The sequence below is a fragment of the Branchiostoma lanceolatum genome, chromosome 1, assembly GCF_035083965.1.
Source record: "Branchiostoma lanceolatum isolate klBraLanc5 chromosome 1, klBraLanc5.hap2, whole genome shotgun sequence".
NCBI lineage: Eukaryota > Metazoa > Chordata > Leptocardii > Amphioxiformes > Branchiostomatidae > Branchiostoma > Branchiostoma lanceolatum.
In genome coordinates this window covers 26,003,034-26,020,229 of record NC_089722.1, presented here as the reverse complement: position 1 = coordinate 26,020,229, position 17,196 = coordinate 26,003,034, and the positions used below count along the sequence as shown (strand labels likewise).

At 40.6% G+C, this 17,196-nt stretch overlaps 2 protein-coding genes across 3 annotated transcripts; one reads left to right on the top strand and one right to left on the bottom strand.

Annotated features, from left to right (window-relative positions):
* Positions 1-225: 225 nt before the first annotated feature.
* Positions 226-3,779, top strand: LOC136444879 (ribosomal RNA small subunit methyltransferase NEP1-like). Its single transcript, XM_066442637.1, has 6 exons — positions 226-395; positions 1,002-1,103; positions 1,654-1,795; positions 2,052-2,110; positions 2,589-2,738; positions 3,541-3,779. The coding sequence occupies exons 1-6, from the start codon at positions 255-257 to the stop codon at positions 3,652-3,654; spliced, it is 708 nt and encodes a 235-aa protein (XP_066298734.1). The 5' UTR covers positions 226-254; the 3' UTR covers positions 3,655-3,779.
* Positions 3,780-5,630: 1,851 nt separating this feature from the next.
* Positions 5,631-16,990, bottom strand: LOC136444863 (uncharacterized). 2 transcript variants are annotated; one of them, XM_066442618.1, is made up of 3 exons: positions 16,768-16,990; positions 6,755-6,824; positions 5,631-5,910 (listed from the first exon to the last, which is right to left on the bottom strand). In XM_066442618.1, exons 1-3 carry the CDS (start codon positions 16,870-16,872, stop codon positions 5,789-5,791), a joined length of 297 nt encoding a protein of 98 aa, XP_066298715.1. In that variant the 5' UTR covers positions 16,873-16,990; the 3' UTR covers positions 5,631-5,788. The 2 variants fall into 2 exon arrangements, with proteins under 2 accessions (XP_066298715.1, XP_066298723.1); XM_066442626.1 differs by having other exon boundaries at positions 5,910-6,149.
* Positions 16,991-17,196: the final 206 nt, after the last annotated feature.

Here is a 17,196-nt window from a genome sequence, read left to right as displayed (position 1 = left end):
GCTAACATGATCATAATAATCACCGTGCTTAGACGACATCTTGCGGTTTTACATAAAACTACAAGGTCCCAAACGCCGATGTCCATGTCTGACCACTGCATTATGTCAATAATACCTATTTAATATTTCATCTTCGGAATATCATTACCTTGAACAGATTAGCTGCATCATTTCTGGGCTCACAATGTACTAGTATTTTGGGAGTTCATATCATTATTTCACCCCTGTTCCTGATTGGTTTCTACCAAACTAAGATGGCGGCCCCCAAAAGAAATTTCGACGGAGACGGAAAGTTTGATGTGCCCGACCCTAAGAAGAAGAAAACACTGCACGAAAAGGATCAAGAGAAGCGTCTCATCGTCATACTTGAAAAGGCCTCTTTAGAAGCAGTCAAGGTTTGTTTATGAAGTATCATGTGGATGAGCTACGTATCTTTTTAGGAATTTGCAAGAGGGGAGGGGGGCATGAAAATCGTACACGTACATGTACACGTGCGAAACTTACGGTCGTAGCTGTAGTAACTTAAATGATGTAGACTACTTTGCTCGGTTTCTATGCATCTATTACTATTAACGGTATAAAAGTCAGAGCTGGTAAAACTGAAAGTGTACCGCTTGAGACAAAGTCTGGTTCGATTCCTGATCCCTCTGCATCAACTAAATTATACGTACGTATAAGATCTGCTTACTAGTACATAATAACAAGGAGGTTCCGCCACCCTGAAAAGATATGTCAAAACAGATCTCCAACCCAACGTCCCCAGTTTAATGCACTCCTGTATACCTAAACGGTGCATACCTGGGGGGTGCTGCTCTAGAGATCTCTCAAACACTGTTTTTCAAAGTGGCGGATTTATGTAACCCGTCAGATGTTTATATGGGGGCTAGCTAGCTTATAATCATTAATGGTACCTGTTGATAATTTGTGTCAGTGTGTGATCGTATGGTTGATACAATGTCTTTAAAAGCTTATAACGTCCTTTTTGTTTCCCCTTTGTACAGAATGGGAAGAGCTACGAGCTTCTGAACTGTGACAAACACAAGGGGCTGATGAGAAAACACAACAAGGACCCCGCTCAGTGCCGACCAGACATTGCTCATCAGGTATGACTTGATATTCCTAACAGACCTCACTCCAGCTCTAAATTTCCGTCCATACAAGTGACTGCAATGACATCTTGGTGACACAGAGGTAGGCAAAAAGCAGGTGGTAGGCAAAAGATTAATTTGCATTTTGATTAGTAATCTGATCTGCTAATTCAATTGTATAATCATGTAACATTCTTTTGCCTACCAGTCGTCAAATACCCCGGATGTAAACAAAAACAGCTATCGCTCGTATTCACATTGATGTTTCGTGTTGAGTGCAGAAGGTCTGGTAGCATGCTCCCCTAGGAAATTTTTTTAACTTTTTAACTCTCCAAAATCCTCCTTCCTGCATTCCTGCACAGCGTAGTAGTCATCATCTAATTACAAAGCAATCGTCCTCAGATGATTTTAAAAGTCAATGATACTGTTTTCTTGATTGTTTTCGGTAGATTAGAATACTAGTATGCAAAGGACAATTTTAAGGTTAAAACTGTACTACTACATTAGAAGGAGACGCATTCTTCAAGTAGTTTAAAAGTTTTGTGATTTTGTGTTTCTCCACCAGTGTCTGCTGATGTTGTTTGACAGTCCCTTAAACAGAGCTGGTCTCCTACAAGTCTACGTCCACACAGAGAACAATGTCCTCATAGAAATCCACCCACAAACAAGAATACCCCGAACCTTCGAGAGATTTGCTGGACTTATGGGTCAGTGTCACTGTTTTGTTTTGTTTTATTGTGTTTTATAATTCATGATATGTATGTCTGTATGTCCATATCAGTATATTTTATTCATGTTCAAAGAGTTATTGTTTATGTACATGTAGCTATAGATGTCTTAGTAATTGATAATTCCCTATTGCTTGATGCTGGTGAACAAGATGACATGTAGTGTGAATACAGGCTGCTAGGGGTCTCCAGTTACACATGTTACAAAGAATGCAATCTTTACTCCTCTCTACAGTTCAGCTGCTGCATAAGTTCAGTATCAGAGCTTCAGATGGACCTCACAAGCTGTTGAAGGTGAGATTTATTATTACTGTGTTATTTCCTCTGTGAGGCAGGTAGTTTCTTGTATGTGTGTCTGTCTGTGTTTCTGAATGTTTTTGGCCAGCATAGACTACAAAAAGCTATGGGTGGATTGCAATGACATTGGGTATGAAGCTAGGTCTTGAGAAGATGAAGGTCAAGGTTGAGCCTCCTCACAACTTTCCTTAAACTTGATATTGCAGCATAACTTCCTTTTGTTTGTATCTACTGTTCTAGACATTTTGTGTTCTTGACTTCTTGGTGGCAGAATATAGCTTTTTGGAATACTGCTAGAAGAGGTATAGTTTGGGGCATTCTAATAGCTTTTTTCAGAACTGCAGAGGACTTTTGTTAGAAAGTTTGAAAGAGTTCCTAATAGGAAAGGAAAATTTGATGTTCATGATCTTTAGATTTTAATGTTTTTCTCAGAACATGAGGACAAACTTTTGTCATGTTGTAAAATGATCTTCAGGTTATCAAAAACCCAGTGACTGACCACTTACCGACTGGCTGTACCAAGATTGGTATGTCTTTCCACGCTGATTCTGTGGTGAACCCACGTGATCTCGTTCCCACTGACAAACCAATCGTTTTGGTGATCGGCGCCATGGCCCACGGTTCGGTGAGTACACAAGAACCTGACTATATTTACTGAAGGCAAAAAGAGTGTATAATTAGGGGTTCTGTTTCTGTTTAGGTTCTGGATAGATTCTGGGCAACACCCCTTCAATATACCACAAAGTGATAGAAGGATTGTTGAATCAGGCATTTTCATGAAAGTGGGTTTGTTTTAATTTATATGCTATCATTAGACATCAATATTGGAATAGTTGAAACATATATGCATTAGTCAGCCTGCTTTAATTATGTCACATTGTATAGAGCATTTTTCCCCACTTTCCATATAAATGAAGCAGGCAGGTGACTACCATGTTGATGTCATTCTTTTGCATTTTAATGGATCATAGCTCAAGGGTATACAGAATTTTATGTTTTAGCACCAATTTTTTTAATGTATTCTTGTGAAAAGGACACTTATGAAGATTATTTGAGACGGACAGAAGATCTGAAGATGTCTGAAAGTGCAATTCACTAACATGAGTGTAGCTGCATCCTCCTTTTTGTTTGTTTGTATTGCATACCATTACCAGGTAAACCGCCTCATGGTATAGCACACTAGGTTTGTACTGAGCAGTTCAAGCTGCATATCCGGACAAATTCATTTGATCCACTCACACAGTACAGTACCCCTACTCTTTGCGATCGATAAGTGTGGTGTTTTTTTACATCCTTGACGCCATGTTGTTGTCCCTATGAGGTGAAAGGACAACTCTCGTCTTGTCATACTGAAGTGAGAGCATTGTGACCATATGTTCCAGTGTGATGTGAGTTTGATTTTAATCGCTTTGTGTATCCTTCCACAGGTGGACCCTGACTACATAGAGAAGTCCCTGTCCATCAGCAACTATCCCCTGTCTGGAGCTCTCACATGTGCTAAGGTCTGCACCGCCTTTGAGGAGGTCTGGGGCGTGGTTTAATTATGATTGACATTCTTGTTCCGACTTCAGGATGAGGAGGGTACAGCAATTAAGGGATCCATTGGAAGTTTTGATAATTATATTTGCCTTATCAATTTTTCCTTTCTTTCTTTTAGGACCTCTTCCAAACTTTCCAACAAAAGGCCTCTGCAGAGTTCTGAAAAAAGCCCCAAACTATCTAGTTGACTTCTCTTTTGATATACTCAATGCTCACAGCTTTGCCATAGTAAAATAACCTTTACTTGTATTGTATTTAGGATTAGAGCAAGACTTCCTTGATCCCAACTTTTCTGTTAGCAGGTAAATAGATTATACTTTTTGGCAACATAGAATGTCAAGTTACACTTTTATTTGAAAATTTTGAGTCACTGTTAGAGTGAATCTTTAAATTTCTGTTCGACATTGCTAGCTAAGATCTCATAAAGATGGGGCATTTGACATACTTTAAATTCTGTATCTTTTTGAAGAACTGATATTCATGCATTTTGCATACCATTACATCTACTGTGCATTTGATATATCATTCTGTATCTCATTACTCTATTTTATGAAGTCAGATATTAGATATTAATTCTCTAATTTTATGAATGTCTTGAGTGTTCATTATATAAGTGCACATTGATGTGACTGGCCCTGCAGCAGTATAATCAAATACTGGCTACTATTGCTACTATATGTCACTGGGCAGCCTGCTAATTACCTGTATTTGTTATGATCATACCTTCATCAGATATACACCAGGGCTGCCTATGTGAGAAGGTTGCAAAAACAAACAAACAAATGTCTTTTTGACGAACAACCTAGGGATCCAGCCTTGGTGCTAATTTTCCTGTCATATGTTCTAGGTACTCATAAAATTGGAAATTAGAAAAAGGCTACTGTGTCATATCTTATATGCAGTAGCACTAATAAAACAGAATTATAGCAGATCAGATAAGTAAGGACTCTGTTATCTTATCAACATAGTTCCATGCCAAGCTAGTAAAACTCATGTTAGGTACTTCTGTCAGGGTATAGATGTAGAAAGTGTTTCATTATAGAGTATAGGAAGAAAAGGAGACACACAACATGTCACATGACAACTATTTATTACACAACGTCAACATACACCAGCATACAGAAGCAAAATTATGATGGTTGTGTCCATCATTCTTTTAAACAAGTGCCCCGTTAACTTGATCAAAGTCGTAACAACTTGGTTGGTGCATTCCTGCTCTTTGACATCTGTTGTATGAAATATTGCCAAAGTTAAATGACATGTACATGTATGGTGTCAATGAAAAACTACCAGGTCTGATCTAGTTGTGGACTTCTAGTTGTAGAACTACTTGCAACAAAGCAGGCTCTTCCCTTCAGGCGTTGCCAAAATAATCAGACGACTTTTCTGAAAATTATTGGTGTTGTCTACTGAGTCCTACACTGTCCAAGATAGATTTTTAGATAATCTCCTTTTGAAATCCAGGGCAAAACATGCAAGCTGGCAGATCTTTAAGTAGATTCTATATTATACCAGATATTGTTGTACCTTCTAATACAATGTATAAGCTCTGCATGGTTTGTGTAATCTAGGTGATGCTGTTTCTCCTGCCAAAGTCTTCATCAAATTCATTTAGGTCAGTTCGAGTAAGATTCGTCACCTTATTATATCAACTGTATGTGTAAAATGTACAAATTAAGATAATGCTGATAGAGAATAACTAGCATCTCCAAAAAAAGTAGCAATATATCTGTGGCCGAGATACTATGCACAGTGTCTGCATCTATAACAATTTCCTAAATGTACATTTGTTTACAAGACATATTTCTAGTTCCAGCTATGTTCCTCTCTCCTCTTAAACTTCCGGAGAAGCATCCAGATTGACAGCAAACAAAGACGACATCCAAACGATCAGAGGTGGAAACAAGTGTGAAATTTTGGAACTTCTTACGACTGCCACTGGGAAATGTTTTGGTCAAATTTTGTCCAGTTTAGAAAGATTAGGTCTGTGAAAATGTAGACTTTACGCAGCTCGAACACACGTACATGGCAGTCGTGAAAATTTGAACACAACATTCATGACTTGATATACTAGTACGCACTCTATGGTGAGGAGAGTCCCAGCGTGTTTTTCCGGTTGAGGGTCCTCCGGGTGGTTTACCGGCGCCCCAGTCTGAACCGTCTGCACTGCGGCATCTTGCGAGCCTTGGGGTTGTTTCTGCACATGTTGCGGCGCTCCATCTCACTCTTAGTATCACTTTCGAAGGGGAGGTCGGGCACTAGACATGCACATGAGGATATATAGATGACGATAAGTAAAGATAACGTGACTTGTAACTGTAGCGGGTAACACCGACGATTAGTACCTGTCCAAACAAGCACGCCCTGTTACGGGGCGCCATCTAGCGACGGCCTAACTTTTTGCACTGCGGCATATGGCGCGCCCTCAGGCTGGCGCATAGGAAGTTGCGGCGGGCGACCTCTCCGATCGGTTCATTGTTGAATGGCAGGTCTACTTCTGCAGAACACAGAGCAGAGAGAAGAAAGAGAAAATACTGAACACACAAGACAACACAGTGAGCACCACAGGATGAGCACATGTGACAGAACATGTTACCGACTTGTCCTCTCACCGTGACGATGCACATCACAATAGAAGTTACCTTTCGTCCCAATTATTTCAGTGCACAGGGCTGCGTCCATCTCCATTTCTAGAATTCTGAAGTTCTTGGGCCACTAAGTTGATCAGACACTACAGCAGGAGGTTTGTCCATTGGTAAATAGGATTTGCAATATCCAAGGTTGTTCCAAACCCGGAGATGCTTCTAAAGTTGTAACACACTGTCTAACTTCATCATTTTTGGACAGTCGGTAACACATTATGTTGCTAATGAGGGAAGGGAAAACATACAAATAACCGCCAACAAGCGACAACATGGCAGGGAACGGTCAATCAGTGTTGTTCTGGTACAAGCGAGCAACACATATAACACCAAGAACAACGTCATATACAGCAGACTGTGTGTAGACGACGATTCGGACGCAACATGGAAGAACGTGACGAGTAGACGTTAAGACGTGTTAAACGGATTGGCGTTCACACAAAGTTCGTGTGATGCGTACCTTCTTCGTTGGCCTCGTCCTCGGCTGGTAGCAGCTCCGCTTCTTCAATGGCCTGTCTCAGTTCGTCAACCTGAAGGGATAAGAGCGAAAATGTTTCGTTAAACAACTCAGACCTAAGTTGTACTCTCTGCTGTGCTGTACAATATCTTGCGAATGGAACAACAACTAGCTAGCGACATGGAATCTGTATCATCCATGACCCCAAAAATGATCTGTTTATTGAAGGTAGTTACTAACGCCTGCAATGGTCGTATCTTGAGTTATTTGTCGATGTACATAATGCTTTATGGCAGTATTCTGCACTTAAAGTGATATCCCTGGAAAAGTGAAATTTTTGTAAAGCGCGCAATAACTTCACAACATTCAGCACCTAGAACAGCCACTATTGTAGATAGGTTACACTGGCTACGTCATTTTAGAATGGCGTCTTTTAAGACAAAAGCTACATCTACTATAATAACTCTACAATGGAATAATGCAATGGCCAATGCTTGTGATGATGTAAATTGTAACAAAGTAAGTACCATATTGTAAGTTCAAGGTTTATGGTCAACATGGATAGAAATCAGAAAGCACGGATATCATCGAACAAAGAACAGAAATCCATTCGAGACCACGTCGCATGTGCATATACAACACAAATAGATATCTATTTTCTCAGGACTACTGAATTGAGGAAAAGCACAGAGACGGTACCTCATTCAAACGACCTTATTGCCATCTTTACTCGTATTTGAAAAAGTTAAGATAAAACTTTACCAGAAACTGGTCTCAGTCGTTCAATTGAAAGTGAGCGAATATCCTATCTTCTTTGATCTTGCACAGAAAAACGGAGACTTATTTTGTAGAAACATTGGTGCTTTGATCGAGATAAGATAGGTAACTTTCTTATTACTTTCTACCGGTGATGGCAAATCATGGTGCCGACATTGCTGAACAAAATGGAGACCCTTGCTGTAAATAATGAAGAACATGCATACTGCCTCATTACCATCCTTAGTTTTATTACTACAAAAACATATTGAGATTGCAAGATGATATGAGTTTGCAAGTAATATAGTAGCTGGTGAGTTACGCCGAAGGGCGGTTATACCGGCTATTCAAATATAGAATCTGATACAGAATATTGCAGTTTGAGACGAAATGCTTCTAAATTGCACCACATTCCTTTCCGGACCAGTAATTTTTGTAATGTTCCGGGCAGAGCTGTGTGTATGTCATTTTTACAATATCGGGAGAGAAACGTGTTTCCCGGCAGGGCGATGACATAGATAACCTCTCGTACGGAAGAAAATAAATTGAATTTGGACGACTTCAAGTTTGTCACCTCCAGTATCGTAACTCTGATCTTTATTGAGTTATGTTCTTCTTGGCTGCCACCTTTACCAGATTAGATTTCTTGTAATGTATCGGCGCCAAGTCCTGCGCAAGGTCCCTTTTAATCATGTATCTTTTCCTCTTCCTATCACTATGATTATACCAATAGTCTCATTTCAATCCGCTCAAGACATATCTATGTCTAGGAAACGTTGGCAGAAATGGCTAGGAGTCATGACCATCTTCGCTTAATTCGCAATCTTAAGACTCGTAATGTATATCAAGTAGATGTCAGTAATGTGTCTAACTTGCAATTACTGATGGTCATCAGAGAAATGAGCAGATTGAATTGGCACGCGTAGTCCATTTGGTGATCAAAGGTATGTGAATGTTTCCCTTCCTCATTTCTTTAAAGGACCTACCCCGGGTTCTAAGATTAAATGGGCTATAGCAGGATCAATCACTTCAGCTCCTTCATTCGTCCTTCATCCTTTGGCTACGTTGATTTGATTATAGCCGAACCTCGGCCATACTGTCAATCGTGAAAAGTAGCGGCAAAATGCTGTAAATTACAAAAACGTATGGTCTAAAAAACGGATACTAATGTTGTAAAATGCCGAAGTCAATTCCAAAGTCAAAAAAGAAGCTTGACTTTGAAATTGTAAGTTTTGAAAGAACAAAAATGAAGAATTTATATTTCAGTAAACCATACTCTGTGTGCTTAGTTTCGTTCAACCTTCCTAGATCCTGACCACACAGATTCCATATTGAAGGAAACTTTGTTTCTTTTGACAAGCCCTTTTTCTTCGCACGCTCGCATCAGTTTTGGATGTCATCCATATAATGAAATCAACATGGCCTTACTGTAGGCCAGATGGACATGTTCGGAAAGTAAATCCCATTGCAGATCCTGGTAATGATAAGGTTTGCGAAGTGGCTTGGAAGTGCTTCTAAAGAATTATAGCAAGCATCTACCAAAATAGGGTTAACGCCTTGAAAACATAACCGGACAAGAAAGATTTGGTTCTCCATTGACTGGCTTACCACACTAGCAGTCATTCACCTCAGTTGGGCCAATTTGTATCATTCATTCTGCTCAATTTTGATCTTACCATGTCAAACATTTTCTTAATACATCAGTTACCCTCTATTTGACAGTTCTCACTATACTAGCCCCAAAATGAGTTCAGCATAGACAAGATAGCAGTTCACGACATGTGTTTTTTACTGTCTTTCAACTGTAACAAGTGCATACTTTACAACCTTATTCTAAACCACGACATTTCTGAGATGGAAGCAAGAAAAATTGAGAAAACAGTCAGAAATATTCCTGATCTTTACATCAATGAATGCAAGAATATCAACACAGTAATCTTTCATCTAATATAGTTATTCAGCCTTTTCAACATAGAGCTATATATAAGCATTTTCATTTGATGAATTTGGCAAAAGGTTATTCCCTGTAGTTTCAAATATGCCACCAAGGGCTTTTTCGATAAAATTAACGTCATAAGTCTTCCAGGAAATAACATATCTCGCCTTACTTGGCACACATCATCAATTGTTGACTTTGCAAGCCTGAATTTACACACGTGAGATTTCAACTTAATCCTTCTGGAACTACATTCACCCCCAGAGGAAGTCTAATAATCAACTGACTATCAATCATGATGCTAGAACCCTGGCATCGGCTTTGTTGACGAATGGTGGTTCTGCCATTGTGACCTCTACCTGAGGGATTGTAATACATATGGGAGATGGGGATTAGGACCTCCGACTTATCATGTGAAACAATTTGGGGAAAAAAGTTCCAAACTTGACATCAGATGCTGTTATTTGTTATGAATGTTGGATTTTGGTAGCAAAACTGAATATGTTCTAGATCACAAAATCTTCATATCATTGACATTAAGTACATTTGCATCAATATTTTGCATTTCAGTCGTTTACACGCAGTGCACAAACAACCAACACCAAGATCCCCTTATTTTGTTGTGGTACCAGCCGGGTACCCAGGAGTACACAAAGCTTTTCTTCACATTCATACAACTCAATTACTTTGCTTATTCATTCCCTGAGTCTCGTTATTCAATGGCTTGAATCAAGTACTGTAAATGCAGAATGTTCGTGGTAGTTTTATGTTCGCGGTTTTCGCGGTTAACTTTCAGCGCGAACTTAAAACCACCGCGAAACTTTTTGCCCACATATGACTGTAGCGCTACTATTGTTTCAAACGCGAACTTTAGACCACCGCGAACAGTCAATTTTCTCCCTTCCACGAAATAAAAACCATGCGAACTTAAATGCATCTACAGTATTACGTGAAACATACTGTGTAAAGAGATGATCAGAGAATTGGCTGTTAACATCGTACCTATCTTACATTGAGTTTCTTAAGGTCTGTATTCATGTGAAGTAATCAAAGAAATACATGATATAGAACTTAGATTACCGTAGGGTATATATATATGCTAATACGCCAGCCAAATCATACTAGATATACAATAGTTAACATAGTATCACCCGCGGCGATAAGACTGTGCTTTACATGCAGATTGACTTTATGAGCTCAGGGAAATTACAAATTGCAATCAAAGGTATTAAAGAGCGGAAGGAAGATATATAAGACAAGATAATGAAGATACTGTGTTTCCCTATAACAGTCCCACATGGCAATGCCCTGTTGCGTGTTCTTGAAGGATTTCTTTATAAAGATATTGAAATTGAATAAATCAAGAAGACCCGTTGGCTTATCTCCAAATCTCCAAGCAGATCTAACGGTGGCAAAGACCGTATCCAACTGGCAAAGCTAAGACAGTTTCCATACCCACCGAAGCGGCCACCGAAGTGGCTATGAAAACTGCTTTTGCCAGTTGGTTACGGTCTTTGCCACCGTTAGATCTGCTTGGAGATTACCGTTGTCGACGTCAATGGGCTTTAGCACTTCTTATTAACAGCTATGTATAATCGTACTCGTCTCGCCATGTTTGCGCGTTGATATATTAGGGACTACATGTATAATATGTATTCGATTACAATAATATTAACGATCTCATTTGCACTTAGAAAGAAAATTTTCGAATTATGGAGAACATAACCTTCTTGACGAAGGTGATAAATATAAAAGGACCCACCAAGAAGCCTGCTATTGAGGCTATATTCTACATCATTGTTGAGCAAATACGCTGACTCCATTGAGATGATTATGCTCATGTACCGAACGCCATGAAGTCGTTGTGCATATCGTCTTCTTGACATCGCCTTATCACAGCACAATCTATCACATCTACCCCACCATCAGCGCCAGTAATGAACACCCGTATCCTGGTGAAAGATGAACACCCATTAGCCATTAGGCCCTAACAACCTAATTATCTCGGTGAAACAATATCCAATGGCATTTTTCAGACGTCTCTGTTCTTGGGAAGCTGCCATGTGCCGGGCTTAGGAGGAATTAGAATGGAAATTGGTTGGAAAGACCCGGCACCAGCAGGATGAGCCAGAATTGGGTGTCGCTGGTAGCAAACGGGCTTACTGGTAACATCGTTTGCATCGATTTTGTTCCGATTCTACCTTTTGGTGCGGCATGTCGACAATCTAGCTTTATACCTGACAGCCTTCGAGATTTTGGCCAGCCTAAAATCTCTGTTAATGGATGTTTCAAAAACAACTTAAGTTGTAGTTCCGATTACAATAATTGTTTCATGATTCAATGAGTAGTCAGCACACTTGTCATTCATGCACCAGGCAACAAGAGAGGAAATCATCAATCTCCTGAAATGCACTAATCTTTATAGCTCTTGTTTGACATGAATAGAGGTACCTTGACAAATCTTCATCTTTTAATAAGCTTTTTTTATTGTATGTTGAACTCCCCAGATGTATCGAACATTTGTCATGAGGTTTCATTGGGCCATAGTGAATTCCTTTAATGACTACCTTATAGCCTACAGATACATCTTGCAAAATGACATTTGTTCTTTGATCCTCTTGGCGGATGTATCCATTTTAAGGATTTAGAAAATACGCTATGGACAAGGCAAGCCATATCGGTGACCAATGAACTACCCGATACTTACGATAAAGAAAATGATAAATGAGAATGTTAGCATTGAAACCTTTTTGTTTCGACACATCAGGGCAATTACATTGTATGCCGTATTGTGGTAGCCCGAGGTGCGGATTGGTGGACTGCAATAGATATTGAATATGTCCTGGGGATAGACAGTCGAGGATATGCAGCAGATCAATTCTTTTGAGCAGAGCGTAGTTTGAGTTATTTACTTGCCTAAGCGTATATCACACTGTGCATCAGCTTTACTATGGCATCATAGAAGTATGATTCATTGCAATAACTCCACATTGTACGACCACAAGAGGAAAGAATACATAAATTACTGATACCGGCGGCGCAGATTCATGTCAAGAATTGCTGTCCGGTCATGTTGTGATGCGTTTTAAGAAATTTACTCCGCTAAGATTACCCCCATCGTATTGTGCGAAAGTCTTGAGTTGAGCTGTTGTGAAGCAAATGACGTTGTATGAGTCCGGCAGTAACGAACCAAAAGCTTTCTAATTTGCAGTCAATCAAAACGTTGCGCTAATGTAACAAACTGCATCAGATTCCTTTGAGAGTTGAGTGGAGAAATGGCCTAATAGGCCCGTTGGGTAGTCGGTGTTCCCAATGGGGCAATTAGGCCATACCACCATCTACACCTGTCTATATCCCGACAAAATGGCATCGGGGAAGCGATGTCCCATATTTGCGCCTTCCGTAACATTGTTGTTTTTCTCATCTCTTTGGACACTTTTTCTGGAGCCAAATTGCCAAACCCTGGCCACTCCTAGCCCCCCGATCGAAACCTCAGCTTGGAGACTAGTCTCCAGCCATTTAGCGTAACATTGGTCTCAAGTGGTGGCGTCTCGGCGGTGTGATCAGTCTCAGTGTCGGGAAAGTAACGATTTCTGGAAAATCAGCGGGGCACTTTGTTATCCCAACCCGTCCGGGGGAAATTGTAGCGGGCCCATGAGACTGCCAGTAATGGAGCATGTGCCCTGGGGACGTGATTAGTGAAATGTGAAAATTTTGTTCGGCTGGCGAAAAGTGCACAATAAGTTATCGCTCTAGATAATTGCTTTAAACATTCTATTTCTCTCTTGCCTTAGTTTCACGAAATTTTGCGATGAATTGTTTTCTTTCGTCAAAGCAATCTAGATGAACGATAAAATGATTTCATTTTATTTCGTTCTATTCTGCTTCCGACATGATTGACAGTTTCCCTCCCCTTTCCTCTTTTTTCTATCATGCTACATGTACATTCATTCAGTGACCACTTAGTGCTTCTGCCATTAAAACTAATCTACATCAATCAATCCGTTTTTATTCCAAATATAATCATATGTTCGATCTATTCTTCGCTCGATAAAGTTTATCACGACTTCCGGACTTCTATGACGCAAACCCAATTACGTTGTTTCCTGGTATCGATTTCGTAAAAAAAAAGGGTAGAGATCGTAGCCCTAGGGTCAGTGGCTATTGTTATTGACTGTGTTATTGGTATGGCATGCAAGGTGACGCCCATCCTTCTCCTTCCACTGCCTTTTACTCCCGACGTCAGGTACCCAATTCCAACTGGACAGAGTAATGAAACTCCTACCAAGTGTAAAGTTTCCCAACGACACAACGCCATGACTTAGTGCAGCCCCGAATCGACGTCTCAGCCCAGCTACCTCACTACTGATTCACGTAACACATTTCAAACCAAACCAATGAATAATGATGTTACAAGCCAAAATGCAGGTCAAGTGATGTAAAATCACTAATATCTATCTTCTACATGTATATAAATTAGACATTCCTGCAGGATACATGTATATCTGTGATCGTTTACAGAAATATAATGAACAACATAAGATTGAGCACATCCAGAGATACATCGTAATTCATCATTAATCAAATGGTACTTTTGCCCAATTATACCTGTATTCTAACGACATACTGGATATAGATGGGAATTTCTGAAGGATAATCAATATCAACTTATAGTTGTGATAATAATACAACAACAACAACAACAGAGGTAAAAACCAAGAAAGGAAGGAAGGAAGGGATATGATTCAGTAGGTTTCATTCACACGGTATGCCTTGGCACTGGGGCAAGGTTCAGCGCTGAGCAGGCATCAGAGGAGCTCGCCCGTAGCTGCTGGACACGTTGCCGTGTCAATCATCAAGAACTCCTGACATTATCGAGAATACCACACCTTCACCCGCACATTTGTATATAATGGACTGACCATATGCTGGTGGCTTGAGCAAATGGCGGTTTGCCACTGGCGGGACAAATTGCTTCGTACGGAATGTTGGTCATCATTTTTTCCCCATTTGGCCTATTTGGCGATCGATGAGCAATCAAAATCTTGCTTTTCAGCAGAAAATGACCAACACACCGCAAAGATTGCCAGCTCGTTACGCTAATTCTCTACCTTTATCTACCATTTACGGTCTGTTGGAGCAGAATGATCAGACGGTAGCCAGGCGACCATCTGTAAAACGTCAAAGTAATTGTGTACTAACAGAATATTACTTGGGTTTTAATGGGGTTTTGTGTTTGGACAATGCTTTTAGATCATTTCTAAGTCAACGCACAAACTGATCTGCAGATGGAAATCGATTTTTCCATTTTCCATCTCCCATCAGGTCATAAAACCGGAAGGTGTGTAACAACAGGTCTTCTGTCAGGGTGAGCCCGTTGTAGGCAGGTACGGATTAGAGTCAGTGGACTAAATGCATGTGTAGGTTGGAATTTTTCTGCAGCGTCATAGAGTAAAACGTTACAAGGTATTCTTGTACTGAAGTGTTTCATCCGCCGCTTTTTGCATCATTCCTTTACCTTACAACCACTTAACAAATGTTACTACTAGTTTTCGTTTGTGTACAAATGAGATTTCATTGAGTGGAAATGATTTGAATGTTTCATATTTTCACCTGTTATTCTACTGTAAAATATGCGAAACACCGCACACCCAGTGGCAACCATGAAACATGAACTTCTTGTCTTTTCGGTGTTCTGGCAAAATCCCACAGCAGCATAAGAAGGAAGATAATGAGTCAGATAGCATAATCATCGTTTTTCTTTTGCCATGGGACGTATTGGAGCTAGCACGACCTACTAGGGTTGATGGTCTTACCTTTCAGGAAACCAGCGTAATTTTATTCATCTTTGTTGTGCTATCTGTGGCGGATGATGAGCCGACTATTCCTTAGCAACCTTCACCTTCGGCCAAACAGTTTTATATGCTGTAGTTCGGGCCAGATTCTACTCTACAGTGATTTCCCTACACAGTAATGTTCCTTCAGAATTCCATTTTCTGTAGTCGCTGTTCAACCCAATGTAATCAGCCGTTCGCTTTTTTCCCTCTACGTATGTGATTGTGTGAGACGGAAGGATACAGAGACAAAGTGCCAAATGGTGCAGAGAATTTAGTGTTACCAGAACACGTAAGCAAGAAATGATTGTTCGCAGACAGCAACATCTCACGGACGACCACCTGCAGTCCGTCGACTCAAGGTGTACTGTAATTCTTGTTTCTTTATGTTCACGGTTTTAATGGTCACCTCGCTCTGTACCGTGAACATATCATGATCCTTCACCATGACTCCCAAAAGCAAGACTGCTTACGTGGCAACCAGCAGTCTCAAGGCAAACTATTTTCAGAACGTTCTTCATCGGCGATGATCGATCCACTGCATTTACGACCATCGCAGTGCCGACATCAAAGGACAGGTCCGCCCCAAGGTTTCTCCTGATAGTAATCCGTGCAGAAGCCAAAATGAATTACTGCCTTTGATATCTTTTAGATCCCTGTTGTGCGTTGGACTGATTTTTGCAAACAAAACGATGTAATTAGAAGGGTTTGGAGTACACATATTCCTTTTTTTGACTACGAATCGATAGACAATACGGCATAAGTACATGTATCCCCTTTTGAAACACCCTTGCAACAAACGGCGTTTGAAACGTAAGTTTAAACGGTTGAATGCTGATGATTTCGACTGGACTTTATCTACAAACTCGGCCGCCAGCCACTGCATCTGCACTGCATCTCGCAGCAGCGCGTTGAGATTGACACAACAAGTTTGACCATGGCAACTATCTCTTCTGGCAGTCCACACATTCTCTGCTTATAACTGGCCAGCATTAGCACGGCAGTAATACTGAGCATTCTAAGATAAGCCTCTGATAACACTAAAAGATTCTTATCGTGTTACAAAGTTACCGTCCGTTACGTTACCTAATGTAATTTCACAGATGGACACCATCAATCGCCGTCGAAGTCGTTGGTGCACAGTACAGACTATTCACAAAACCACACGCAGCATCAAATCTATTTTGCTACTTTACTGACTTGCAGACTACCGATTTCTTGGCCGCTGTCATTGTGGCTGATCATGATGTGTGGCCAAGGGGATTGAAAGGTAACACTATGACCTATTTTTCGGGCGTCCACAACTGCAATGACTTGAAACAGATTATTCTGTCTGTTGTGTGTAGTCAACAGGGAAACGTTTTGATATCAAGGCAACTATTGTTTTCATGGTTTATAAAAGTAACACAAGAAGGAACAAATTTAAGGTCAACCTCACACGAAAGATGGAACACCTTGTCTTGTAGGAAAAAATGACAACATTACGGTACCTTCTGCAGCAACTCTGCCTTGTCCATTGCCCTGGCCGTGACTTGATTTAGTAGCAATGTGACGACGCACAAGCCGGCAAGAACGAACACTGCAAGGCGGGCCATCTTTTTCTATTACCGTCGAGGTCTGGTCTTCCTCTCTCTGCGCACCGTGACTTCTCTGGAGCGAGGCGGGTCTGGTCCTGGGGGTGACTGGCAGCTACAACGGAGCAAACTGATCCGGGCGCTTTCTGGTAAGCGTTTAAGTACATCCCACCACACATGAACAAGGACTGCCATTGGTCAGTTTTGATGTGATTTGTCATGGCGTTCAATCTGCGTCATCACTTACGCCCCGCCCATCTCACGTATGTACCGATACTAGTTGTGGATTGGTGGAAACTCTACGGTCTATAACTAGTTATAGAACCGATGGCCATACAAATACGC

What these genes read in the sequence shown, in the direction of transcription:
- LOC136444879 (XM_066442637.1), top strand. Translation starts at nt 255, where the DNA reads ATGGCGGCCCCCAAAAGAAATTTCGACGGAGACGGAAAGTTTGATGTG. An exon ending in CCTCTTTAGAAGCAGTCAAG is followed by an intron (nt 396 to 1,001) that starts GTTTGTTTATGA and finishes CCCTTTGTACAG; the next exon opens with AATGGGAAGAGCTACGAGCT. An exon ending in GACCAGACATTGCTCATCAG is followed by an intron (nt 1,104 to 1,653) that starts GTATGACTTGAT and finishes TTTCTCCACCAG; the next exon opens with TGTCTGCTGATGTTGTTTGA.
- LOC136444863 (XM_066442618.1), bottom strand. Translation starts at nt 16,872, where the DNA reads ATGGCCCGCCTTGCAGTGTTCGTTCTTGCCGGCTTGTGCGTCGTCACA. An exon ending in AGGCAGAGTTGCTGCAGAAG is followed by an intron (nt 6,825 to 16,767) that starts GTACCGTAATGT and finishes TTATCCCTTCAG; the next exon opens with GTTGACGAACTGAGACAGGC. An exon ending in GGACGAGGCCAACGAAGAAG is followed by an intron (nt 5,911 to 6,754) that starts GTACGCATCACA and finishes GTGCATGTCTAG; the next exon opens with TGCCCGACCTCCCCTTCGAA.